Source organism: Canis lupus, chromosome 25 (genome assembly GCF_048164855.1).
Source record: "Canis lupus baileyi chromosome 25, mCanLup2.hap1, whole genome shotgun sequence".
In the NCBI taxonomy this organism is placed as follows: Eukaryota; Metazoa; Chordata; class Mammalia; order Carnivora; family Canidae; genus Canis; species Canis lupus.
This window is the reverse complement of record NC_132862.1, coordinates 45,640,565-45,667,332: the sequence shown is the minus strand read 5'-3', so window position 1 is coordinate 45,667,332 and position 26,768 is coordinate 45,640,565. Positions and strand designations below refer to the sequence as shown.

General features: G+C 39.9%; 1 protein-coding gene and 1 pseudogene across 22 annotated transcripts in view; one reads left to right on the top strand and one right to left on the bottom strand.

The window, feature by feature from the left end:
* BCL2L13 (BCL2 like 13) overlaps positions 1-26,768 on the bottom strand; it is an 84,740-nt gene that overhangs the window by 48,466 nt on the left and 9,506 nt on the right. For 5 of the 22 annotated variants that reach the window (XR_012017916.1, XM_072799664.1, XM_072799665.1 and 2 more), the window contains exons 2-3: positions 23,069-23,234; positions 9,000-9,089 (exon numbers count right to left, since the gene is read on the bottom strand). Coding sequence is in view for 11 of the 22 variants with exons in the window: in XM_072799664.1 (XP_072655765.1) it covers positions 9,000-9,089; positions 23,069-23,186 (208 nt within the window). In the remaining 11 variants the exon portion in view is untranslated. Of the gene's footprint in view, positions 1-32; positions 127-4,202; positions 4,360-8,999; positions 9,090-23,068; positions 23,235-26,768 lie in introns of those variants that run through there. The other 17 variants (XM_072799643.1, XM_072799647.1, XM_072799644.1 and 14 more) reach the window with 9 other exon arrangements.
* Positions 18,052-18,221, top strand: LOC140617731 (small ribosomal subunit protein uS14-like; annotated as a pseudogene).

Below are 26,768 nucleotides of genomic sequence, written 5' to 3'. Positions count from 1 at the left end.
TCTTGTAAGAGAAAAGATAATTTGGTTAATACCTTATTCCAGCCGCTGGCATGAACTGTGGTCTCCAGAGTACATTCCCGATATGCCTGATATGTCACTGGCCTGTAGAGATTTTTTTTTAAGAGTCTGGGTCACAAAGAAGGAAAATTCTAAATTTCCAGATGAATAAAAATACAGTAACTATTCTGTGTTGAACTTTTTTGCTAAAGTACCAAAGAATATTCAGTATATTGATTTGTATGAGATGTGGCTTTTAACATTTGGTATGCATTTACTTCAAGCACTCCCTATAGGCTGAGAGGCATGCTATCAGCTTGGGAAAGCAGTTAATAACATAACAATAATGAAAATAATGTTTTTAAAATAAACTTAAAGTATTTGAAACTTATCCAATAGGATTTCCATGTTGCAGATAAACACACACTTGGGTTATTAAAAAAGATTAAATAGTTAACAAAAATGATCTCTTTATTAAAAGCACAATTTTAACTTTCTTAAAAGGCAAAAAATTTAAAACATTTAAAACTTAAAGAAATATGTCACTGAAAGACCTCTTAAACTGAGGATCTAAGGAGTTGGGCTAAAATAAGGCCAGTAAACGGAGCTCTATGTTTAACTTGGAGTCTTATGACATAAAATCCTGGAGGGCAAAGATAAGCTTTTCTGATTAATTCCAACTAAGTTCTAGTCACACCCAAAACTAAAAAACCACTGAGTGATGACAACAACACTCACTAATTTACTGAAGGATTTTGGGTACTATGTATAAGACTTGGTTTCATGTCTTAACAACAAATACTTAGTGCTAAGTAGCATATGAAAGCATCAATAGCCTGAATATCAGATTTAATAAAACTTACCCCTCACTTTTGTGGGCAAACTATTAACATATATGTAAAAAAGGGGAGGAGTCTTGCTTTTATAGGAATTTAAAATCCATTCCAAAGCCATTTTCTGCTTTGACTTGTGTCTGTGATCTCTTCAGCCTATGAATATTTATTTAATATGGAGGATAGCTACCACTTATTGGTGGCCTACTGTTCAGTTTTATATTTTTATATATTTATACTTTATATCACATACTATCATTTTACACATTAGGAAACTGAAGCTCAGAAAAGCTAAGAGTTTGGGACGCCTAGGTGGCTCAGTGGTTGAGTGCCTGCCTTTGGCCCAGGGCATGATCCTGGAGTCCCGGGATCGAGTTCCACATCGGGCTCCCTGCACGGAGCCTGCTTCTCTCTCTGCCTATGTCTCTGCCTCTCTCTCTGTGTCTCTCATGAATAAATAGAAAAAAGAAAAGAAAAGCTAAGAAGCTATCCCAAATCTACATAGCTGGCAACCAGCAATGCAGGAATTCATAACCAACTAGATCTGGGTCCACAGACCACACTACTCCTGTTTTATTTTATTTTTTTTACTACTCCTATTTTAAATTAGGATTCTGTAACATATCACAATAATGTCTTGATGCCACATGCGGCTAGTGATCATCTGAAATGTGGCTAGTGATATGCTGAAAGCAGACATACACACTAGATTTCTAAGACTTAGTAAGGAAAAAAGAATGCAAAATAGCTCATTAATATTTTCATACTGAGGACCTGTTAAAACTATAATATTCTGAATATATTGGGCCGAATAAAACATATTAAAAAAATCTTAATTTTTAATGTGGTTGTTAGAAGATTTTAAATTGCATATACGTGACTTGTATTTCATCTATTGTGTAGTGGTAGTCTACATACTTCAGGAACCAGTTCTGATGACACACATTATCCTTCTTTTACATAAGTCAATGTAAAATCAATACCACAGTGATGCAGAAAGGAGGTAAGGTATGTAGGATGACCTTTTTTTATAAGATGTTATATACTAACTTCCTGATATTACATTACCATTAAAGTAAGCTTAGAATTTTTAGAAGTCATGGGCTCAATAGGAGGAGGTAGTCATAAAACTTGAATTTCAGATACTACACAGTCTACCTATCCATATCCTCCCTCATGTTTACTTGTGTCTATCAGTCCCTTCACTTCCTCTCCTGAAATGTGTGATGCTGCTGTGGGTCACAGTAGTCCTTACTGGTAGTTTGTCTATCAGGCTAAAGTACTTTAGCATCTTTCAGAATGAAACATGATTTGAATCATTATATGTACACACATACATGCACATAAAAGATCCAGCAGACTAACACATTCAAAGGAAATCTAATACACAGAAAATCTAATACACAGATAGATCAGCCCTATCTAATGAGCTACCTGAACATAGCAAAGAAGAAAAAGGGGCAGGGGGAACTTCTTCACACTGCTAGTGCTTGGCTATGAAGAGTTCAGGATTATTTTCCCACTTAAACAAAACTGTTGGAAGGAGTAGGTGGTATTTTCCACCTTACAAACTATTCCTATCAACCTGTATAATACTTCTAGTTCACCATCAGTTACTTATTTCTAAGGTATTAGTGACAGAGCTTATTAACAACATTCAAAAGTAGATTACTGTGAAAAAAATTTATTCATAGAGAAGCCTGACTGTGATATACAACCAGAGGTACCAGTTTAAAAAATAATTTTGTCAGGAGTGCCTGGCTGGCTTATTAGTCAGTGGAATGCAGGACTCTTGATCTCAGGGTTATAAGTTCAAGCTCTGCGCTGGGTATAGAAATTACTTAAAAATTAAACCTTTAAATAAATAAATAAAAATTTTAAAAAAGAAATAATTATCTCAGCATTGAGGGTCTGGGAGGAAAATACCACCAAGTAGTCACCCGACTATAGATTTTTAAATATAATTTACTTTTCAGTGAAAAGATATCAACTTTTCCTATAAATTACTAAAAGGATGCCCAAAAAACACCTAATAACCTAAATGAATCTGTTCTTCAGAGAGCTTATAATATCCCAGTAAAGTTAAAATTAATAGATGGGGAAATTCAGATATCAAATGAAATGGTTTGCTTAAAACCACAAATAGTTTGTACCAAAATTGGAAACAGAATATTTGGTTTCTACTTCTCAGTTATTTTACTTCCAGTCCCAATAGCTCTTACAAGTTTTTTTCTTTTGGCAAAACAGTAGGTTTCTTCAAATCTTAATGGAACATCATTAAATATATATATATATATATATATGAAAATATAGCTCTTCTGATGTAAGAAGCATGGCACCCACTCATCCTGTCCCTCACCATCTCGGGTCCCCTATGCTTCACAGAACACTAAAAACCATTGCTGTACATCCAAATTTCCTTTTTAAGTTTTATTTTTAGCCACTCGCAATCTCTTCAGATTCATTTAAACTGTCCTATGTATACAGTTAAGAAAGTCCAAATACGATTTTCATTTCAGTATCCTATACATAATTTGGATTTTTATATTTGCTAATGTCACCAGGACACATAGAAACAAACCAAATTCTCCTTAAACTCAAACTTCTTCCCTCTAACAAATGGTTACATATGATATGAAAGTAAGGAATTACCTGTACCTACACCAGTAATTTGGCATCTGACCCTTTATAGTGAAGAAAACAGTCTTCATCCTGTTTTAGATGTCATTCTTCATTAAAACAAATTTTTTTCTAATTCATACCAATTCCTTAATGATTCTAAGTAAAGATTTAGAGGAAAAAAATTTTTAAGATTTACATTAAATGACTTGGTTCTATTTTAATGTGCTTTCACTTTGAGCTTCTTGCCTTTAGCTTGAACAGTCAAAACCACAGTTAGTAGAGAAGGTCCCACTATACGAATGTGGCAGCAATTCCAGACAGATGTGCGATCACAAAGTTTAGCAACATGTGAGATACCTAAAATACTGACATGATGTTAATTGCACATTGCAATGCATAAAACCATAACCATTATATTTATGTTGGCCCCTAGAGAGAATGATAGTAAAAAGTGGTCAGAACAAGTGAAATAGCTCCTATTTACATTTACAAAGCAGTGAAAACAGCTGCTGAAACCAAAGAGTTCAACAAGTAAACACAAATGATCAAATCCATGTCGGAACTGTTAAATCACCACTTTGATGTAAAAGCTGTCACTCAAAATACAAACAAAAAGCAAAGAAAGAAAAAGTAAAGTGAGAAGTGACATCGTTCACCTAAAACAAAGCCTTAATCAACCCAGTGCTGCAAGAGAAATCCAGAGACTACTTTAGAGAATCATGCTCCCACTCAGCAATGATAGTAACTCACTGGCTGAGGAGCATTTGCAATGCCTTTTGCAGAGGCTCTTTCAGTTCCTGTGATACTTTTTCTCCAAGATGAGCCAAGCAGTCTTCCACTGAGCTTTCTGGGTTGGCAGGGCTGAACACAGGAGAAGTATGACGGTCAAAGCCTGTGCTGGTGAAAGCTGAAGATAGGGTAAAAGAAAAACCTATTTTAATAAATAATATCAAGAATTGTGCTACAGGGACACTTGGCTGCCTCAGTTGGAAGAACATGGGATCTTGATCTCAGGGTCATGATTTCAAATCCCACACTGTGGAGTATAGAGATTACCGGGAAAAAAAACTTAAAATTTTTGGGGAAAAAAGTTGTGCTATTAAAACTCAGGGGATTGGGGTGCCTGAGTGGCTCAGCGGTTGAGCAGCTGCCCTTGATTCAGGGCATGATCCCAGTCTGGGGGTCAAATCCCACATCGGGCTCCCTGTGGGAAGCCTGCTTCTCCCTCAGCCTATATCTCTGTCTCTCTCTGTGTCTCTCATGAATATATAAAATATTTAGGAAAAAAAAGGTATTTAAAAATAACTCAGGGAATTAAGACATCTACTATTATAACCAACACTTATAAGCCACTTAAAAAGGTAGACAATCATTATGAGATATTAATCTTTCCTGGAACACAATGCTTAATAGGTCCTAGTTTAGAGATTTTTTTTTTTTAAAGAAAGATTTTTATGGAAAACCTTAGTTTTAGGAGAACGAAAAGACAAAACTGACATGCTAAAATATACAAGCCAAGGGACGCCTGGGTCGCTCAGTCGATTAAGTATCCAACTCTTTTTTTTTTTTTTCTAAGAATCCAACTCTTGATTTTGGCTTAGGTTATGATCTCAGGGTCATGGGATAGAGCCTGTGGGTGTCAGGCTCCATGATCAATGTGGAATCTCTGTCTCCCTCTGCCCCTCCCCCGACTTACATGTGCTCTTGCTCTTGTTCTCTCTCTCACACAAATAAACTAAATCTTTGGACGCCTGGGTGGTAAGTGATTGAGGATATATGCCTTTGGCTCAGGGCGTGATCCTTGGTCCAGGGATCAAGCCCCACATGGGGCTCCACACAAGGAGCCTGCTTCTCCCTCCGCCTATATCTCTGCCTCTCTCTGTGTGTCTCTCATGAATAAATAAATCTTAAAAAAATAAAATAAAATACAAAATAAATTAAATCTTTAAAAAAAAATACACAGGGACACGTGGGTAGTTCAGCTGGTTGGGTGTCTGCCTTCAGTTCAGGTCATGATCCCAGGGTCCTGGGATCAAGCCCTGCAAGGGCTCCCTGCTCAGTGAGGAGTCTACTTCTCCCTCCTCCTCTGCCCCTCCTCCCCACTTGTGCTCACTGCTGTCTCTCCCTCAAAAATATTTTTTAAAAAATACACAAGCAAGGGCTCAGTGGTTGAAGAACTACCTTCCGCTCAGGTCGTGATCCAGGGGTCCAGGGATCAAGTCCCACATCGGGCTTCCCACAGGGAGCCTGCTTCTCCCTCAGCCTGTGTCTCTGTCTCTCTGTGTCTCTCATTAATAAATAAAATCTTAAAAAAAAAAAGAAATAAAAAATAATAAAAAAATAAAATACACAAGCCAATTTAGTATGTTACTACATACCAATTTCATGCAAGAATGATATATGGAAAGCAACTCTTGGCTCTATTATCCCACTCTTAGTATTTTTTTTTAATTTTAATTTTATTTTATTTATGATAGTCACACAGAGAGAGACAGAGAGAGAGGCAGAGACATAGGCAGAGGGAGAAGCAGGCTCCATGCCCCGGGAGCCCGATGTGGGATTCGATCCCGGGTCTCCAGGATCGCGCCCTGGGCCAAAGGCAGGCGCCAAACCGCTGCACCACCCAGGGATCCCAGTATTTTTTTTTTAAGATTTCATTTTTACCTTTATAGATATGGCACTTCTTCAACCAGATTCTAATCAGCTTATTCCATCTGACAGGATGAGTCAATTACTTTCATTCCCTTTTTTAAAAAGCTTTTTATTAAGTTCCCCTCACCCCCCCTTGTGCTCTCTCTCAAATAAAATCTTAAAAAAAAAGTAAAAGTTTTTAATTTTAATTCCAATATAGGTAACATAGTATTACATTAATTTTAGGTATACAACACATGATTCAACAATTCCGTAATTCAATCCCTTTTTATCTTTTTTTTAAAAGATTTTATTTATTTGAGAGAGAGAGCAAGCAGGTACATGAGCAAGTGGAGGGACAAAGGAAGAGGGAGAAACAGACTCCTTGCTCAGCGGGGAGCCTGATGTGGGACTCAATCCCAGGACCCCAGGATCATGACCTGAGCTGAAGGCAGATGCTTAACGGAGCCACCCAAGCACCCCTCTTTCCCTTTTTAAAATGAACTTTCAGGGACACCTGGGTGGCTCAGCGGTTGAGCGTCTGCCTTTGGCCCAGGGCGCGATCCTAGAGTCCTGGGATCGAGTCCCACATTGGGCTCCCTGCATGGAGCCTGCTTCTCTCCCTCTGCCTGTGCCTCTGCTTCTCTCTCTGTGTTTCTCATGAATAAATAAGTAAAATATTTTTTAAAAAAATGAACTTTCAAACTTAATATTCCTGTACATGGATAAAATTTAAAACTATGAAGGTGATACAAGTATACAAGTTGTCTATGAAAGAGGCAACTACAGCTTCTCTCCTCAGCTCAAACTACAGCTTTTCATCTGCTTCCTTACTCCATGTTATAGTGCCATACTCTAACTGGGAGAAAAACAGGCAGAGTCATCATTGTTCCAAGGTACAAGTGAGATGTAGGGCACAGAATCCTAGTAAAGCAAGCAGCTAGCACCCACCCAAGAGTTACTAATAACCTCCATAATGTATTCACTGCATTAATCTAAAGTTTGCACCTAGAAGGCTACAAATTTTACTAAAGTGTGTATTTCTTTATAAAGTGTTTTCCTCCAAGAAAGATGCAAATGGCTACAAAGTTCACAATAATTTTGTGAGCAAACTTGAGAGCATCCATTTTAATAATCAGTCTAAGATAATACGGGGGTTTAATAAGTGATTGCATGTGATGCTTTGTTGCTTTTTTTTTTTTTTTCATTTCTGCCTTCTGCTCATTTTACTATGTATAAGTGCTGTTATCAAAAGTGGACAAAGGTTGGGGTGCCTGAGTGGCTCAGTCAGTTTAGTGTCTGCCTTTAGCTCAGGTCATGATCCTGAGGTTCAGAGACTGAGTCCCCCATTGGGCTCCTTGCTCAGGGAGGAGTCTGCTTCTCCTTCTCCCTCTGCCTCTGCTTGTACTTTCTCTCTCTCAATCTCTCTCAGAGAAATAAATAAAACCTTAAAAAAAGAAAAAAATATTATCAGCATTATACATAACAGTCAAAAAGTAGAAACAACCTGAATGTCCATCAACTTTGTTTATCCATTTGAATGGATAAACAAAATATGGTATATTCACACTGGAGTATTCTTCCACTGTAAAATGGAATCAAGTACTGACACATGCTACCACATGGATGATCCTTGAAAACACCATGCTGAGTGAAATAAGCCAACCAAAAAAAAAAAAAATAAATAAAAAAAAAAAAAAAAAAAGAAATAAGCCAACCAGCAAAGACCACACAGTGTATGATTCCACTTACATACATATCCATAAAGGCAAACATAGAGACAGAAAGTTAGATTAGTGGCTGCCATGAACAGGGATGAGGACAAGGGTGATAAGAGCAGAAATGGAAAGTGACTGCTAACATGTACAGCATCTCTTCTTGGGATGTTAAAAATGTTCTAAATGTCGATTGTGGTAATGATTACACAATTCTGTGAATATACCAAAAACCACTCAACTGTATACTTTATTTTTTTTATAGATTTTTGTTTTTATTTATTCATGAAAGACACACAGAGAGAGGCAGAGACACAGGCAGAGGGAGAAGCAGCTCCATGCAGGGAGCCCGATGTGGGACTCAATCCCAGGACTCCAGGATAACACCCTGAGCCAAAGGCAGACGCTCAACCACTGAGCCACCCAGGTGTCCCTCAACTGTACACTTTAAATGGGTAAATGTGTGAAATACATCTTGATATAAAGCTGTACAAAAAAATCATTGGGCAAGATATTCAATGTAATTAATTATGGAAAGCAAAATAAGGAAAATCCAAATGCTCCCCGCAATTATAAGGGAATGATTGAATAAATATTCATTCAATATATGGAATTTCATGAAGTTAATAGAATAACTGTTTTTTTAAGCACTTATTTTATTATTGTTTTTTTAAGTAAGCTCTACACCCAACATGGGGCTTCAACTCACGACCCTGAGATCAAGAGTCAAATGCTCTACCAACTGAGTCAGCCGGGCACAGAGAATGAAAACTGTGTTTAAGGTTTATGATGTAATATTAAGTATAAAAGACATGCCTACAAAGTTACTTGTGTATTACTCTTACAGCTATCCATAGCATACATACATGCAAAAATGGAAGCACTTAGTTACAGTTCCCCTTTAATGTGAATATTAATTTTTAAAAATACCAATATAAATTAAACAACATGAAATGGAAACTACCTTAACATGACTGCTTAGTCTATTAAGTCCAGGAAAAGACCATCAGGTATAGTTTGGAAACATTTATAAACCTATCTTTCAGGAAAGAGAAAGGATACCTTGTGGTTGCACCCTTATAATACTATACCAATAAAGCTGTATAATGTTGAAAAAGCTCTACTGTAAATACCAAACCAACAATAAACCACATCAAACTCTGAGTCTACTAATTAACCAGAAAAATAAGAATAAACAGACCTTCAGAAATTTCTTTGTCCAGGGATTCTAGCTCTTCTTCAATTTCGGTTTTAACTTTTAATAAAACTTCTTGATCCAGGGGATGTGAAGCTATGAGGGAGAGAGAAGCCATTAGAATATGGGTAGCATTTTACCTATCTAAGTCAGAAAATGCAAATCAAAACTCATTACCAAGTCTACTGGGCTCGGAGATGTTTAAAGATGAGGAAGCTGAGGTTGGGTAGGTTAGACCACCACGAGAGAGGAGCTATGAACTCAACTCAGGTCAGTCTGAATATAAAATCATTAATCCAGGGGCACCTGGCTGGCTCAGTAGGTTAACTGTCTGTCTTCAGCTCAGGTCATGGAATCAAGATCCCAGGGTCCTGGGATCAAGCCTCCAGTCCAGCTCCCTGTTCAGGAGGGAGCCTATTTCTCCCTCTCTCTGTCCCTCTGCTTGTGCTTTCTCTGACTCTCAAATAAATAAATAAAATCTTTAAAAAACAAATCATTAATCCAGTCCTCCTCATTTTCTGTTTGGGAAACTAGGAAGGAAATATCTGAAACGTTTTTGGTGTAATAATAGTAAAAGAACCCATGGGGACGCCTGGTTGGCTCAGTGGTTTGAGCATCTGGCTTTGGCTCAGGTCGTGATTTCAAAGTTCTGGGATCGAGTTCCATATTGAGCCCCCAGCAGGAAGCCTCCTTCTCTTCTCTCTGCCTGTGTCTCTGCCCCTCTCTACATCTCTCATAAACAAATAGAAAATCTTAAAAAAAAGAACCATGAGAAGTTGTCTCAGTGATAAATGTCTTCGAAAATTGATATTCAAGGGCCCTTATCTTCACAACTTCATGTAAACTGCAGCTCAAGAGGAGGCCTGTTCCTCAAAAGATATATTTTCTAAATTAAGAGAACTATAAGAGCTGGCCACAAGCTATTATCATGTAGTAAGGTCTTGGCCTGTAGCATAGAACAGAGAACAAAGGGGAAGAACTCTGAAGGAGAAAATGAGACAAGATGCTTTAAAATCTACTAATTTCTCCTGCCACCGATATTTGGAGCAGAACCTCAACATTTCATCTAAAACACTGAATCCAAATAGGACACCCCAATACCTCTCACATTCAGAATATTTCCAGTGCTATTTCAATTATTTATTATCACTGTTTTGTACCATTGACAAGTTTTTCTTTATTTTTTAAAGATTTTATTTATTTATTCATGAGAGACACACACACACAGAGAGAGAGAGAGAGAGGCAGAGACACACAGAGGGAGGAAGCTGGCTCCACGCAGGGAGCCCGATGTAGGACTTGATCCCAGGACTCCAAGATCACACCATGGGCAAAGGCAGATGCTCAACCACTGAGCCACCCAGGGATCCCTCATTGACAAGTTTTAGAAAGAAATGGATCTGCCATTTATGTTTTCATTTTTCACAAGCCAATAAATGCTTGTAAAATGCTGAATTAAAAGATGGCCTTATTAATTTAGACCAAAAAACTTGATTTTTTTTAAGGATTTTATTTTTAAATAATCTACATCCAACGCGGGGCTCAAATTCACAACCCCAAGATAGAGTCCCTGTTCTACTGACTGAGCCAGCCATGCTCCCCTAAACCAAGAAAGTTGATCCCTCTGGCTTTAAAATAGCTTTGAAAAACAAAAGTTGAACGTTCCAACATTTCACAGATTTTCTGATTAGTTTTCAAATTTAAAGTTGATAATAGGGAATCCCTGGGTGGCTCGGCGGTTTGGTGCCTGCCTTTGGCCCAGGGCGTGATCCTGGAGCCCCGGGATCAAGTCCCACGTAGGGCTCCCGGCATGGAGCCTGCTTCTCCTTCCGCCTGTGTCTCTGCCCCCCTCTCTCTCTTTCTATGTCTATCATGAATAAATAAATAAAATCTTTAAAAAAAAAAAAAATAAAAAATAAAGTTGATAATAAATAAATAAATAAATAAATAAATAAATAAATAAAGTTGATAAAAATAATTTTCCTTTAGGTAATATAAAACACTTTCCTTCTGAGCTGAGACTAACCAAAATAAATAAAGCTTAAAATAATTTTTTTGTAAAAAAAATAAAGTTCCTTAGGTATTTCTAGTTGAAGTATAATACAAAGGATCTCCTCAATGTCATTATTAATATATTTCCTTAATGACATTTCACTAATCATTTCTGCCTATTTCAATACCTTAGATGAAATTATGTACATAAAAACTTTAAAACATTACATAAACACAATCTCTTATGCAAAATTTGAAGACAATGTATCCTAGGAATAAGGTGATCTTCATAAATTTTCCTAAGCATAAAATCTTTTTTTTTTTAAAGATTATATTTATTTATTCACTAGAGACACAGAGAAAAAGAGGCAGAGATGCAGGCAGAGGGAGAAGTGGGCTCCATGCAGGGAGCCCAATGCAAGACTCAATCCCTGGACGAGGGATCACGCCCTGAGCCAAAGGCAGACGCTCAACCGTTAAGCCACCCAGGTGTCCCAAAAGTCTATCTTTAAAAGATAGGCTCCCCCCTAATTTTTTAAATTGTGGTAAAATACATGTAATATAAATTTTCCATCTTAACTATTTTTAAGTGTGCACTTCAGCTGTACTACTTACATTCATAATGCTGTGCTACCATCATCGCCATCCATTTCTAGAACTTTCTTACGTCCTTTTTTAAGGATTTAATTAATTAATTAATTTGAGAGAGAGAATGAGCACAGGGGGTGGGACACAGGGAGAGGGAGAGAATCCTCAGGCAGACTCCCCACTAAACATGGAGCCTGGGATCCCTGGGTGGTGCAGCAGTTTGGCGCCTGCCTTTGGCCCAGGGCCTGATCCAGGAGACCCTGGATCGATTCCCACATCGGGCTCCTGGTGCATGGAGCCTGCTTCTCCCTCTGCCTGTGTCTCTGCCTCTCTCTCTCTCTATCATAAATAAAAAAAATAAAATAAAATAAACATGGAGCCTGACATAGGGCTCAATCCTAGGACCCTAAGATCATGACTTCAACCAAAATCAAGAGTCAGGTGCTTGCCAACTGAGCCACTCAGGCATTCCAAGAACTTTCTACATCTTGAAGAACTGAAACTCTAAACCCATTAAACAAGAACTCCCCATTTCTTCCTTCCCCTCCACCCCCCGACCTAGCTCCTGGCAAACTCTATTCTATCTTCTTTCTCTCCAATTTGACTACTCTATGTACATTTTTTAAAAAGATTTTCATATATTCATGAGAAATGCAGAGAGAGAGGCAGAGACACAGGCAGAGGGAGAAGCAGGCTCCCCGAGGGGAGCCTGATGCAGAACTTGATCCCAGGATGCCAGGGATCACACCCTCAGCCAAAGGCAGATGCTCAACCACTGAGCCACCCAGGCACCCCTACTCTATGTACTTTATGTAAGTGGAATCATACAGTACTTGTCTTTGGAGACTGGCTTATTTTGCTTAGAGACAGACTTTTAATAAATCTATTAAAAGTATTGTTAGGGGGGAGCCCGGGTGGCTCAGCGGTTTAGCGCCACCTTCAGCCCAGGGCACGGTCTTCGAGTCCTGGGATAGAGTCCGATGTTGGGCTCCCTGCATGGAGCCTGCTTCTCCCTCTGCCTGTGTCTCTGCCTCTCTCTTTCTCTCTCTGTGTCTCTCATGAATAAATAAAGTCTTTAAAAAAATAAATAAATAGGGATCCCTGGGTGGCGCAGCAGTTTAGCGCCTGCCTTTGGCCCAGGGCGCAATCCTGGAGACCCGGGATGGAATCCCACGTCAGGCTCCCGGTGCATGGAGCCTGCTTCTCCCTCTGCCTATGTCTCTGCCTCTCTCTGTGTGTGTGTGTGTGTGTGTGTGTGACTATCATAAATAAATAAAATTAAAAAAATAAATAAATAAAAGTAGTGTTAGATAATGAGAATTGATTTTCCTTTTATATTTTTTAAGATTTTGCTTATTTTAGAGAAAGAGCACGAGATAGGGGAGGAGCAGAGAGGGGACAAGCAGATTGAGCTGAACACAGAGCCTGACAAAGGGCTCGATCCAATGACCCTGAGATCATGATCTGATCCAAAATCAAGAGCCAAACTCTCAACCAACTGCGCCACGCAAATGCCCCTAATAGGTTTTCCTTTTAGAAGTAATTTGTAAACTTTTAGATGGCTCTACAACAACATTGAGTAATGTAACTACACTAGGTAAAGTGACCCACAGCACATATTGTGTGACATTATTAAAACAAGGCAAACACAGACTGGGGAAATTAACTTAAGGTCAATCTTACTTCTTTCAATGAAATTATCTCTCTCCTTCTGGTTTCCTGGAAGGCGGCTCAATAAAGTGGAAGATAAGCTTTGGCATCAAGATTCCAGCTCATCACTACATGTGGCCTTAGGAAAATAACCTTCTTAAGCTTCTCTCCTTATGTAAAGTGGGAAAATAATACCTACCTCAAAGAGATGTTGTCAAGGCTAATGAGATAAGTCCCATTACATTGAAAATGCTCAATAGGGAAGCCCAGGTGTCTCAGCGGGTTTAGCACCGCCTTCAGCCCAGGGCCTGATCCTGGAGACCCAGGATCGAGTCCCATGTCAGGCTCCCTGCATGGAGCCTACTTCTCCTTCTGCCTGTGTCTCTGTCTCTCTCTCTCTCTCTCTCTGTCTTTCATGAATGGATAAATAAAATCTTTTTAAAAATAAATAAACAGGGATCCTTGGGTGGCGCAGCGGTTTGGCGCCTGCCTTTGGCCCAGGGCGCGATCCTGAAGACCCGGGATCGAATTCCACGTCGGGCTCCGGGTGCATGGAGCCTGCTTCTCCCTCTGCCTGTGTCTCTGCCTCTCTCTCTCTCTCTCTGTGACTATCATAAGTAAATTAAAAAAAAAAAAAATTTAGGGCAGCCCTGGTGGCGCAGCGGTTTAGCGCCGCCTGCAGCCCAGGGTGTGATCCTGGAGGCCTGGGATAGAGTCCCACGTCGGCTCCTTGCATGGAGCCTGCTTCTCCCTCTGCCTGTGTCTCTGCCTATCTCTCTCTCTCTCTGTGTTTCTCATGAATAAATAAATCTTTAAAAAAATAATAATAAAAATAAAAATATAAATAAAGAAATAAAGAAATAAATAAAATAATCTCTTTCACCCAAAAACGTAAGAATTTTGACCAATCACTGAATTACACTGAATGAAAGTGTTTTTAAGAGAAACCCTTCTTGGGCACCTGGGTGGCTCAGTGGTTGAGCATCTGCCTTTGGCTCAGGATGCAATACCGGGGTCCTGGGATCAAGTTCCAAATCAGGCTCCCTGCAGAGAGACCACTTCTCCTTCTGCCTATGTCTCTGCCTCTCTCTGGGTCTTTCATGAGTAAATAAATAAAATCTTAAAAAAAAAAAGCGGGAGAGGGGGGAAGCGAGACGCCTGGGTGGTTCATCGGTTGGGCTCATCGGTTGGGCTCATCGGTCTTTGGCTCCGGGCATGATCCTGGGATCCAGGATCGAGTCCTACATCGGGCTCCTTGCAGGGAGCCTGCTTCTCCCTCTGCCTAGGTCTCTACCTCTCTTTCTCTCTGTGCCTCTCATGAATAAATAAAATCTTTAAAAAACATTTAAATTTTTAAATAAATAAATAAATAAATGGGAGGAAGCCCTTCTTTTACCTGCTGATAGTCCATCAATCACACTTCCAAGACAACTCAGAGTAGGGTAAAAAGAGTAGGCTGAAAGTTTTGGTCAGCATTTTGAGTTCCATAAAAACATTTCAAACTTGGGGATTCCTGGGTGGCTCAGCGGTTTAGCACCTGCCTTTGGCCCAGGGTGTGATCCTGGAGTCCCAGGATCCAGTCCCACATCAGGCTCCCTGCATGGAGCCTGCTTCTCCCTCTGCCTGTGTCTCTGCCTCTCTCTTTCTGTGTGTCCCTCATGAACGAATAAATAAATAAAAATCTTTAAAAAAAAAAATTTCAAACTTAACATCTGCTGGTTTGTTTTTGACTTGCCCTTAATCAAAAATACAGGGCACATAAAAAATAAAATACGGGCACTTAAACATTTGAGACTCTTAATTAGAATACAATCTGTTGAATCTTTTTTTAAAAATATTTTATTTATTTATTCATGAGAGACACACAGAGAGAGGCAGAGACATAGGCAGAGGGAGAAGCAGGCTCCATGTGGGAAGCCTGATGTGGAACTCAATTCCAGGACCCAGGGATCATGCCCTGAGTCAAAGGCAGATGCTCAACCACTGAGCCACCCAGGCATCCCAAATCTTTTTTTTTTTTTTTTAAGGTTTTATTTATTGATTCATGAGAGAGAGAAAGAGAGAGAGGCAGAGGGAGAAGCAGGCTCTATGCAGGGAACCCGACGTGGGACTTGATCCCGGTCTCCAGGATCACGCCCTGGGCTGAAGGCGGCGTTAAACCGCTGAGGCACCCAGGGCTCCCCATCAAATCTTTTCTCTTATAATGATTTATTTATTTACTTACTTACTTAGTTGAGGGGGAGGGGCGAAGGGAAAGGGAGAATCTCAAGCGACTCCCTGCTGAGCATAGAGCCCCACACAAGGCTCACTCGATCTCACAACCCTGAGATCATGACCTGAACTGAAATCAAGAGTCAGCTGCTTAATCAACTTAGCCACCCAGGTGCCCTGAATTTGTTTTTTAGTCTGACGTGAGAGGTAATTCCTCCATTTCTCTGCATTCTAGATTTTATCCTCAGAAGCAAGCTGGATCATCAGAGAAGTACGTACATGTAATGTAGGTCCACATACAATGTTAACTAATTGTTTTAACTGGGCTGCATTTTGGTGTCATTTCTTTAGCTTTAATCCAGAATCATATTAAGAGACAATGTTTTGAAAGCTATTTATGGTGACAGAATTGTGATAGAGAATATTATAAAAGAGGAATGTTAAGAATAAGACCTCAACTATTGGGATCTCTGGGTGGCGCAGCGGTTTGGCGCCCGCCTTTGGCCCAGGGCGCGATCCTGGAGATCCGGGATTGAATCCCACGTCGGGCTCCCTGCATGGAGCCTGCTTCTCCCTCTGCCTGTGTCTCTGCCTCTCTCTCTCTCTCTCTCTCTCTGTGACTATCATAAATAAATAAAAATTAAAAAAAAAAAGACCTCAACTATTATCCTCCATGCTTATTTTTGAGAGTTTTAGTCAATGCCTGAATCAATTTTAGATTTGGGAAGATTACAAAAAAAAAAAAAAAAGATTTGGGAAGATCTGTAAAAAAAAGGCCATCCAGTTCCTCATTATATGAAGAACATGGGAATTAGAGAAGTTGAAATGACTTGCCCAGGCTCAAATAAATCCTATAAAAACAAAATTAGAAAGTAGATCTTCTCAGGGAATCTGGCTGGCTCAATCCATTGACTCTTGATCTTATGAGTTGTGAGTTTGAGCCCCACACTGAGTGTAGAGATTACTTAAAAATCTTTAAGAAATTAGATCTTCTGGACACCTGGGTGTAGAGATTACTTAAAAATCTTTAAGAAATTAGATCTTCTGGACACCTGGGTGGCTCAGTGGTTGAGCATCTGCCTTTGGCTCAGGGTGTGATTCCTGGAGTCCTGGGATCGAGTCCCGCATCAGGCTTCCTGTAGGTAGCCTGCTTCTCCCTCTGCCTGTGTCTCTGCCTCTCTCTGTTTCTCAGGAATAAATAAATAAAATCTTAAAAAAAAAATTAGATCTTCTGAAAAGTAAAATTATTACTGAATTCTAAAACATGGTAATCTTTTATATACAGTGAAAAATAAGGAATACATGAATGTTTTATCTGCCATTTGTCTCTTTTTGGAAAAATCTACATACCTAAAACTATACACACCTACATACCCAATCACACCACCACCAATACTACCACCATGCCACAAAGTAAACAAAAATAATGTCTTGGTTACCATATGCCTTACCCGCCAGATTAAAGAAAAGCAGCTGATTAAAGGAGTGTCTATTCTCATGAGACTAATGTGATGCTGATTACACACGACAAGTTGTCATACTTGATAATAAGCCATGTGGAAAACCTAAACCAGAAAAAGTCTACTGCTGTCAGGACACAAAAGGCTATTTATTTAGCTAACCAATGACCTAGACAGATTCAGTGATTTTCATTTAATCAATGCCCCCACCCCAGACTTTCAAAAGCAAAAAGCTACGCAGTAGCACCATGCAGCATAAATCCCCCACTATAAACCCAGAGAAAAATATTTCAAAGATAAACAGACTTTAGCACACCAAATCCCATCCACTTCAGTGTCAAATCAAGAGTCAAGTGAGTCAGCAATCATCATATTCCAGCCCTGAAATACACACAGGGCTTTCAAAGTGAGTATCAGATCAACAAGTTTAGAATAGTTCTATGGGCAGAGCAAAATACTTCCTACATCTATGGGTCTCTAAACTGAATGCACATTAAAATTACTGAGCAAATATATTAAAAATACAGATTCCCAAGCCCCATCATGAAGCATTTAGTTTAATAGGTCTAGAGTATGGCTCCATGATTTTATTTTGGGGGGATTTTTTTTAAGATTAAAAAAATCATTTTTAAGTAATCTCTATACCCAAACATGGGGCAGGACCGTACAAAGATCAAGTCGCATTCTCTACTGACTGACCTTGCCAGGTGCGCCCATGATCTTTTTTAAATAGCATTCAGGCGGGGATCCCTGGGTGGCGCAGTGGTTTAGCGCCTGCCTTTGGCCCAGGGCACGATCCTGGAGACCCGGGATCGAATCCCACGTCGGGCTCTCGGTGCATGGAGCCTGCTTCTCTCTCTGCCTGTGTCTCTGCCCCTCTCTCTCTCTCTCTGTGTGGCTATCATAAATAAATAAACTTATCTAAAATCTTAAAAAAAAAAAATAGCATTCAGGCAATTAGTCTTGACAAATACTGCTCTAGAAAACCCAAATAATTATAATCAAATTAAAAACATCTACCAAACATAAAAACAATATGGTTCCATTATTTACTCAATAGCAAAAACAAGTACCCCAAATGATACCATAGTAGACAGATGTTTAAAGGTAAAAAAAAAGAGCCTTTTGCCTCATTGCATCTGAGACAGCAAAGCAAGATGGGTCACCAGCAGCTCTACTGGAGCCATCCCAGGAAATTCGGCCAGGGTTCTCCTTCTTGCCATATCTGCTCAAACCTGTGAGGTCTGATCTGGAAATCCGGCCTCAATATGTGCCCCAGTATTTCCAACAGTACACAAAGGATAGAGGCTTCACTAAGCTGGATTAAGTGAACTTCCTTGAATAGGTCATCTAAGAGACCTACTTTAACTACAGAAATCTAACATCTGTACCTCATGCTAACTCATTGTTCATAAAAATACTTCAACTATGAATGTTTAAAAAACAAAAGTACAAAACAGCCAATCACAATGGTAGTTTTCAGGTTCCAGTGTTCCCACTCCCCAACATATCCTGCACAATGGAAGACAGATTTGAGACAGGACAGATTCCAAGGAGAAGAATGCAGGGAAATTTCATCATGCACCCACTCAAAATCTGGTTTCAGGATCAAATATCCATTCCTGATAGAAAAGCTGAGAAAGAATGAAACAGTACATATCTCTAGAAATAATGAACCCTGAATCAAAATCCGGGATGGGGTTATGAGAATCTGTCTTAAAAACTTGATTTGAGATGGCAATATCCTCCAAACTGGGTCTACAGATTCAATGCAACCCCTATCAAAATTCCAACTGTAGGGTACCTGGCTGGCTCAGGCCATGGTCTTGATCTTAGGATCTTAAGTTCAAACCCCACTAAGGGTGAAGAGATTACTTAAAAGAATTATCTTTAGGGCAGCCCCGGTGGCGCAGCGGTTTAGCGCCGCCTGCAGCCCGGGGTGTGATCCTAGAGACCCGGAATCGAGTCCCACATCGGTCTCGCTGCATGGAGCCTGCTTCTCCCTCTGCTTGTGTTTCTGTCTCTCTCTCTCTCTCTCTCTCTGTCTCTCTCTGTGTCTCTATGAATAAATAAATAAAATCTTAAAAAAAAAAAAAAGGGGGGGGATCCCTGGGTGGCGCAGCAGTTTGGCGCCTGCCTTTGGCCCAGGGCGCGATCCTGGAGACCCCGGATCGAGTCCCACGTCGGGCTCCCGGTGCATGGAGCCTGCTTCTCCCTCTGCCTGTGTCTCTGCCTCTCTCTCTCTCTGTGTGACTATCATAAATAAACAAACAAAAAAAAAATTAAAAGAAAAAAAAGTAACTGAAATACAGCCACACTCACTCATTCATGTATTATGTATGGTTACTTTGTGCTACACTGACAGAAACGGGTTACAACAGAGTGTGTACAGTATCGTCACAGCTCCATCATCGCAGCTCCACTGTTGCGTAGCGCTGTGTACCACAGTGACACAATTACAACCACAGGGCAATGCCACCCATATTGCCATACCACAATTTTTATTTACCCAACATGTCAAATCAAGAAAAAAAAAAGGTGGACTTTGTTCTTTTACGGCAAAATGGAATATACATTAGTTATCAAGTTAGATGGCAAAGTATTGTACTTACTAAGCAATGACATTAGAGCTCTGCTAGAAGCACATAATATCCGGATATTACCAGACTCATCAGAGTATTCCCAAGTCACAGGAAAGCAAGTCAGAAAAAATAGAAAATTTAAAATGGAACTTTTCATCATAGAATTACTTCATAAAAAAAAACATGAAAATGAGGCTGCAACCAAAGTAGTTTCTATGTGGTTCAGCTGTTAGTCAAGCAAGGAAAGTCATTTACTGATGTCAAGTTAATTAAACTCTGTTCAGCTAAAGCAGCTAAAGATATGTGTCATAAAAAATAAGTTTAAGATTATTAGTCCTTTGGAAAAAAAAAAAAGATTATTAGTCTTTTGGAAAGAACACCTGCTCAATGAGTTGAGGACAATGGGAACAACATCAATAGTCCATTGAACTACAAGGCAAACAATTCTGAGTGGTTTTCTTCGGCTCTTTATAAACTGACAGTTGTCTAAACAGCTCAGCTGCTGTTTATTCAAGAGTCCATATCAAGTTTGAAGTGACTAAATAATTGGCATGCCTAACACAATAATTATGGGTGAGAATATTTTTTTTTTAAATGGGAAAACAGGGATCCCTGGGTGGTGCAACAGTTTGGCGCCTGCCTTTGGCCCGGGGCGCGGTCCTGGAGACCCGGGATCGAATCTCACATCGGGCTCCCGGTGCATGGAGCCTGCTTCTCCCTCTGCCTTTGTCTCTGCCTCTCTCTCTCTCTCTCTGTGTGACTATCATAAATAAATAAAAATAAAAATAAAAATAAAAATAAAAAAGAGCAAAAGTAGACACGCTCAACCGCTGAGCCACCCAGGCATTCCTAAATGAATAATTAAAAAAAAAAAAAGGTAAAATAGTTGCTCTCTGAGTTTGGTTATAAATTATAAATTAAATAACTGGTATCACATTTTCTTTTAGTAGTCTTTAAAAGTTATATTGATGTAATTTTATTAAAATAGTAACCTCCTTTGGGGTACTTAAAATATGACTTAATATTTAAAGACAAAACACACCAGGAGGTGCCTGGTGGTTCAATTGGTTAAGTGTCCAACTCTCAATTTCCGCTCAGGTCATGATCTCAGGATCCCATCTTGGAGCTTGCTCAAGATTCTCTTTCCCTCTTCTTCTGCCCCTGCCCTCCCAACCCACACTGTGTGCATGTGCTGTCTCTCAAAAAAACCCAAAAAACCAGAACACAGCAGGTAGTCACATTTAAGTATTTATTTTTTTTAATTCTTTTTTTTTTTTTAATTTTTATTTATTTATGATAGTCACAGAGAGAGAGAGAGGCAGAGACATAGGCAGAGGGAGAAGCAGGCTCCACACACCGGGAGCCTGACGTGGGATTCGATCCCGGGTCTCCAGGATCGTGCCCTGGGCCAAAGGCAGGCGCCAAACCGCTGCGCCACCCAGGGATCCCAGTATTTATTTTTTTAATTAAAAAAAAAATTGGGGGGGTGGACCTGGGTTTCTCAGTCGATTAAGCATCAGCCTTTGGCTTAGGTCCTGATCCCAGGGTCCTAGGATGAAGCCCTGCAACAAGCTTTCTGCTCAGCAAGGAGTCTGCTTCTCTGTCTCTATCTCTTTCCCTCTGCTCTCTCTCTCTTAAATAAAGAAATCTTTTTAAAAAATAGGGAAAAAAGAAAAAAATTTTTTTTAGATTTAATATATTTATTTGACAGAGAGAGCACAAGCAGGCAGAGTGGCAGGCAGATGGAGGAGAAGCAGGCTCCCCAAGGAGCAGGGAGCCCAATGTGGGGCTCAATCCCAAGACTCTGGGATCATGACCTGAGCTGAAGGCAGATGCTTAACCGACTGAGCCATCCAAGTGCCCCACATTTAAGTATTTAAATTAGGAATATGAAGACATCTTTTGTCATCCCTACTGTTAGAATGGCTACTAGATTCCATCATTTCTGAATTCTTAACTCTACCCTTTTTTGAACTAGAATGGAAGCAAATAGATTAGAACTAACTCCATAGCTGCAGTAGAAATCAATTGATAAGAATATTTATCATGGGAGGCACCTACATGGCTCAGCTGGTTAAGTGTCTGCCTTCAGCTCGGGTCATGATCCCCAGATCCTGGGACTGAGCCCCACATAGGGCTCCCTGCTCAGCAGAGGAGTCTGCTTCTCCCTCTTCCTATGCTCCCACTGTGTTCCCTCTCTCGCTCACTTTCTCTCTCAAATAAATAAAATCTTTTAAAAAATTTATGATGCTATTACATCTTAACAAATAAGATAAATTTAGACTCCAGTAACTGTTTTAACCTTCATTTGGTAAACTATTTACAGAAAAATATATACAACTTCACAATACAAAAAATTATGCTAAAAACTCTTAAGTCTATCAGATACAGGGTGTCTACATGGCTCAGTCAGTTAAGGTTGGACTCTTGATTTTGGCCCAGGTCATGATCTCAGGGTCATGGGATCAAGCCTCCTTTATCATGCAGAGTCTACTTAAGATTCTCTCAGTCTCCCTCTGCCCACCCCCCACCAACTCATGCACATGTGTACGCATATGCACACTCTCTAATAAATCTAGAAATTAAAATATTTTTTAAAAGTCTATCTGATAAATACATTGCTTAAATTTAATATCCTTGAGAAAAGTCAATTCAAGAAACTTAACTTTTAAAATAATTATGTAATTCTAATCTATGTTTTGTTAAGTATAAAATTTTGTTTTAAAGATTTTAGGGGATCTTGGGTGGCGCAGCGGTTTGGCACCTGCCTTTGGTCCAGGGCGCGATCCTGGAGACCCGGGATCGAATCCCATGTCGGGCTCCCTGCATGGAGCCTGCTTCTCCCTATGCCTGTGTCTCTGCCTCTCTCTCTCTCTCTCTCTGTGTGTGTGACTATCATGAATAAATAAATAAAATCTTTAAAAAAAAAATAAAGATTTTATTTGAGAGAGAGACAAAAAGAGAGCATGCACGTGGGTGCACAAGCGGGTAGGAGGTGCAAAGGGAGACAGACTCCTGAGGAGCAGGGAGCCAGATGCAGGACTCAATCCCAGGACCCAGAGATCATGACCTGAGCTGAAGGCAGATGCTTAACCGAATGAGCCACCCAGGTGCCCCTACTATGAAATTTCTTTTTATTTATTTATTTATAAGATTTTATTAATTTATTCATGAGAGACCCAGAAAGAGGCAGACACACAGGCAGATGGAGAGGCAGGCTTCCTGCGAGGAGTCTGATATGGGACTCATCCCAGGACCCCAGGATCACGACCTGAGCCAAAGACAGACACTCAACCACTGAGCCACCCAGGTGTCTCCCCAAGTATGAAATTTCTAAAGAAGGATAAAATTCTGTTTATTTACATGTACTTAGTACATTTTTACATGTACCAACAGCAATCATTTAAATCACCACACTCTTAAAAAGCATTATGCGTCTTTTCTGGGAATGGATTAGGGGGTGGGAATGGAAGGGATGAGGGGTTATTCTTTGATTTGACCTTATGAACCACAAAGTATTTAGATATATGTATTTTTATACGTGAAGTAATTATTACCACTTAATACAACCACCATAAGCCAAAGACAATACCTTGGAGTAAGGAAAGATTCTCTTGTAGCTTCCCCTGAGAGAGGAGTCCCAAGTAGCTGAGAACCACATATTTTGTTTCATAGTGAAATCCTAGAGGCACAGTAGTAGAGGACGCCATTGAGTTGGCTGGCAGAGCTCCAGAAGGTCTACTTACAGATGTGCAAACCTAAAAAACATAAAGGTATCTTTTCAGTTTAAAGTTTGTTACATGGGCAGCCCGGGTGGCTCAGTGGTTTAGCACCGCCTTCAGCCCAGGGCCTGATTCCGGAGACCTGGGATCGAGTCCCACGTCAGGTTCCCTGTATAGATCCTGCTTCTCCCTCTGCCTGTTGTCTCTGCCTTTCTCTCTGTGTCTCTCATAAATGAAATAAACATATTTCAGACTTTTCTTCCCAATAATCTTTAAAAATTGTAACTTTAGTTTACTTACAAGTGAGAATTTATCAATTCAGATTTCAGATCAAAAGCAAATTTCCCCTTCTATATCTCCCTAGTTTCTGTTTTCACGTATGTGGCAAAAACACTAGCTATGTCTGTACCTCTCCTTCCACCCCAATATATGTTCTCTTATTTCTTTTATTGTTTTAAAGATTTCATTTATTTATTCATGAAAAAGAGAGGCAGAGGAAGAGGGAGAGGGAGAGGCAGGCTCCCCGTGGAGCAGGGAGCCTAATGCAGGGCTTAATCTCAGGACTCTGGAATCATGTTCTGAGCTGAAGGCAGATGCTTAACCAACTGAGCCACCCTGGTGTCCCCTCTTATTTCTTTTAAATAAAGCTTCCCAAGGGCACCTGACTGGCTCAGTTGGTAGAGCATGTGACTTGATCTCAGAGTTGTGAGTTCAAGCCCCATATTGAGTGTGGAAATTACTTTAAAAATCTTTAAAAAAATAAAAAAACAAAGCCTCCTAAATTCTAGCTAGATCCACAGCTACACAACTGCAGACCACATTTCCCAGTTCCCTAGGAGCTTACTGTGCCATACAATTAGCCTGAATCAGGGGAATACAAACAGAAGTTATGTGTGCAATCTGTGGGTCTCTCCTTAGAGACTCTCTCCTTCTTCCTATGGTTTGGAATGTGAATGTGGCAGAAAATCAGTTCTGACATGCAAACAAGGACACAATGTTAGGGGATGGTAAAGGAACAAGAGAGAAGGAACTGGGTTCCTGAATGACCACGTGCAGCAGAGTGGCCCTGCCAGGCTGGGCCAACCACTCGGGAATGCTATTGAAGGTGCCTCATTCTTTTTTTTTAAAGATTTTATTTATTTATTCATGAGAGAGAGGCAGAAACACAGGCAGAAACACAGGCGGAGGGAGAAGCAGGTGCCCTGCAGGGAGCCCGATGTGGGACTCGATCCCAGGACCCCGGGGATCATGCCCTGGGCTGAAGACAGGCGCTTAACCGCTGAGCCACCCAGGGATCCCAAGGCACTTCATTCTGAAATCTCTTCATAACGCACCCTAACTTGTACCCTAATTAATACAACTACAGCTTCTACCTTTTCACATGGACTTAGTAGCTATTTTACCTACCAAGTACCTAAATAGTTGTTTCAAACGTATTGTTTCCAAATAACTATTTTCTACTTAAACAATACTGCTTTAAGATCTCAAGAAATATCCAGTAAAAGAAAAAGAGGTTCAGATAACTAATAACATGAAAAAGAGGCAATGTTGGCAAAATTTAAGACCTATAAGCAAATTAAGAGAAATGTCTAAGAGTGATAAACAATGAAAAAATACATGCAGAATATAAAATACACAAAAGAAAATAGTGGCTGTATATAAACAGATAAAAAGAAACAACAAAAATATGCTTCAAATGGTTAAATACTGTCCTTAAAAAATGTATTTATGGGGACACCTGGGTGGCTCAGTGGTTGGGTGCCTGCCTTTGGTTCAGGGAGTGATCCCAGAGTTCCAGGATCAAGTCCCACATCGGGTTTCCTGCCTGGAGCCTGCTTCTCCCTCTGCCCATGTCTCTGTCTCCCTCTCTCTGTGTCTCTCAAGAATAAATAAATTTTTAAAAATGTACTTATGGTTGCGATTATCAGTATTTATTTAGGCTATCAAAAGGAATCCTAGGCGCAGCCTGGGTGGCTCAGCGGTTTGGCACCTTTGGCCCAGGGCGTGAGCCTGGAAACCCGGGATCGAGTCCCTCGTCAGGCTCCCTGCATGGAGCCTGCTTCTCCCTCTGCCTGTCTCTGTCTCTGTCTCTCTCTCTCTCTCTCTCTGTGTCTCTCATGAATAAATAAAAATCTTAAAAAAAAAAAAAAAAAAAAGGAATCCTAGCTCGACATTTAGAAGTCCCTATTGCTTCCTATCTTCAGGGAGGCTACCAAATTATTAAAAACAGTAGACCTCAGACTGCCCTGTTCAACTTTAAAAGTTTACTAACTTCAGAAAGTATTTCAAAATTATTAAAACATACTCCAAAGAAAGGGGAAAAGTGTCACAGCTTACATCACAGGAATGAAAGCCACACTCACTGTAATTACAGGATGTTTTATTCTGAAAAGCTCAAATATTTGATACTTTTACACTGTTACCATCTAATAGTGAGAAGACAATTTTAAATTTACAGATATGAAAAGGGATACCCACAGAGGTAAAATAAGTTTTCTGAGGCCTGTCAGGTACTAGCTAGTTGCAGTGCTGTAATGAATCTTCCCTTTTTGTTTTGTTTTTAAAATTTTTTTTTGCCTGCCTGCTTGCCATTTGAACCCAATTTCCTATGTAGGGAGCATCCAACATTGTGTCTGTCTTGATAGGAAACAAATCTCCAGCCCCCACTACAAAAGCTAAAATGAGCTATACTTTTTCTTTCCCATTGTTTTGTTTTGTGTGGCATGTAGGGTTTGGGATCTAGGTTCAGCCAAGGCAGAGACTCCTACTAGGATCTAGAATATGGAAGGACATTTAAACTAAAGATAATTCATGGAGAAGGCTGTGGTACTAGGTCAGCAGAGGCAGCAGGCATATCGGATAGCAGTGTTCTAACTCTTCTATTCCTTGGCCTGATCCTGGCCAACTCAGCAGCTGAGTCTCCCTTGGCTCCTGCCTGTTTCCCAAACCTAATTTTCCAGCTTTCCCATCCATTCTGTGAGCTACCCAATGCCCTTTTCCTGAGTTATTTTCCTGCTTAAATAAGCTAGAATGACTTTGTGTTATTGGCAACCAAGACCTAATTGGAACAAGGGCCACATTGGAACCTAATTTTCTTCAGACTTGTGAGGCAGTTCCCCAACAACTGTAATGCACTACTTTTATGTGAAGATTATGAAATTTATAGTTTAGAAAAATCTTCACGTTCTGCAAAATCCTCATATGGACCTAGTAATTACATCTACTGAAACAGAAGACAATGCCTTCTGATAACTGTGTGTTCATTCTACACACATTTCCTAAGATACAAGGTACTCTACAGACATTAGGCACAAAGACAGTAATTAAGATAAACCACCTGCCTTTCTGCAGTTTTTGACAAGTAAAGTAAAAATATGCAAATAAATCAAAATAAGGAAGTTCTGTAAGTCAGGATCCACGGAATAAGACAAGGCAACTCAAAAGAAGCAGGAAAGTCTCCCTGGAAAAGGGAAAAGGTAGGGAAAGGCTTTATAAAGTAAAATCTGAGCCAATCTGGAATATGAGTTAGGTTTTCATTAACTGAAAACCAGTGTACCATCTCAGCGTAGG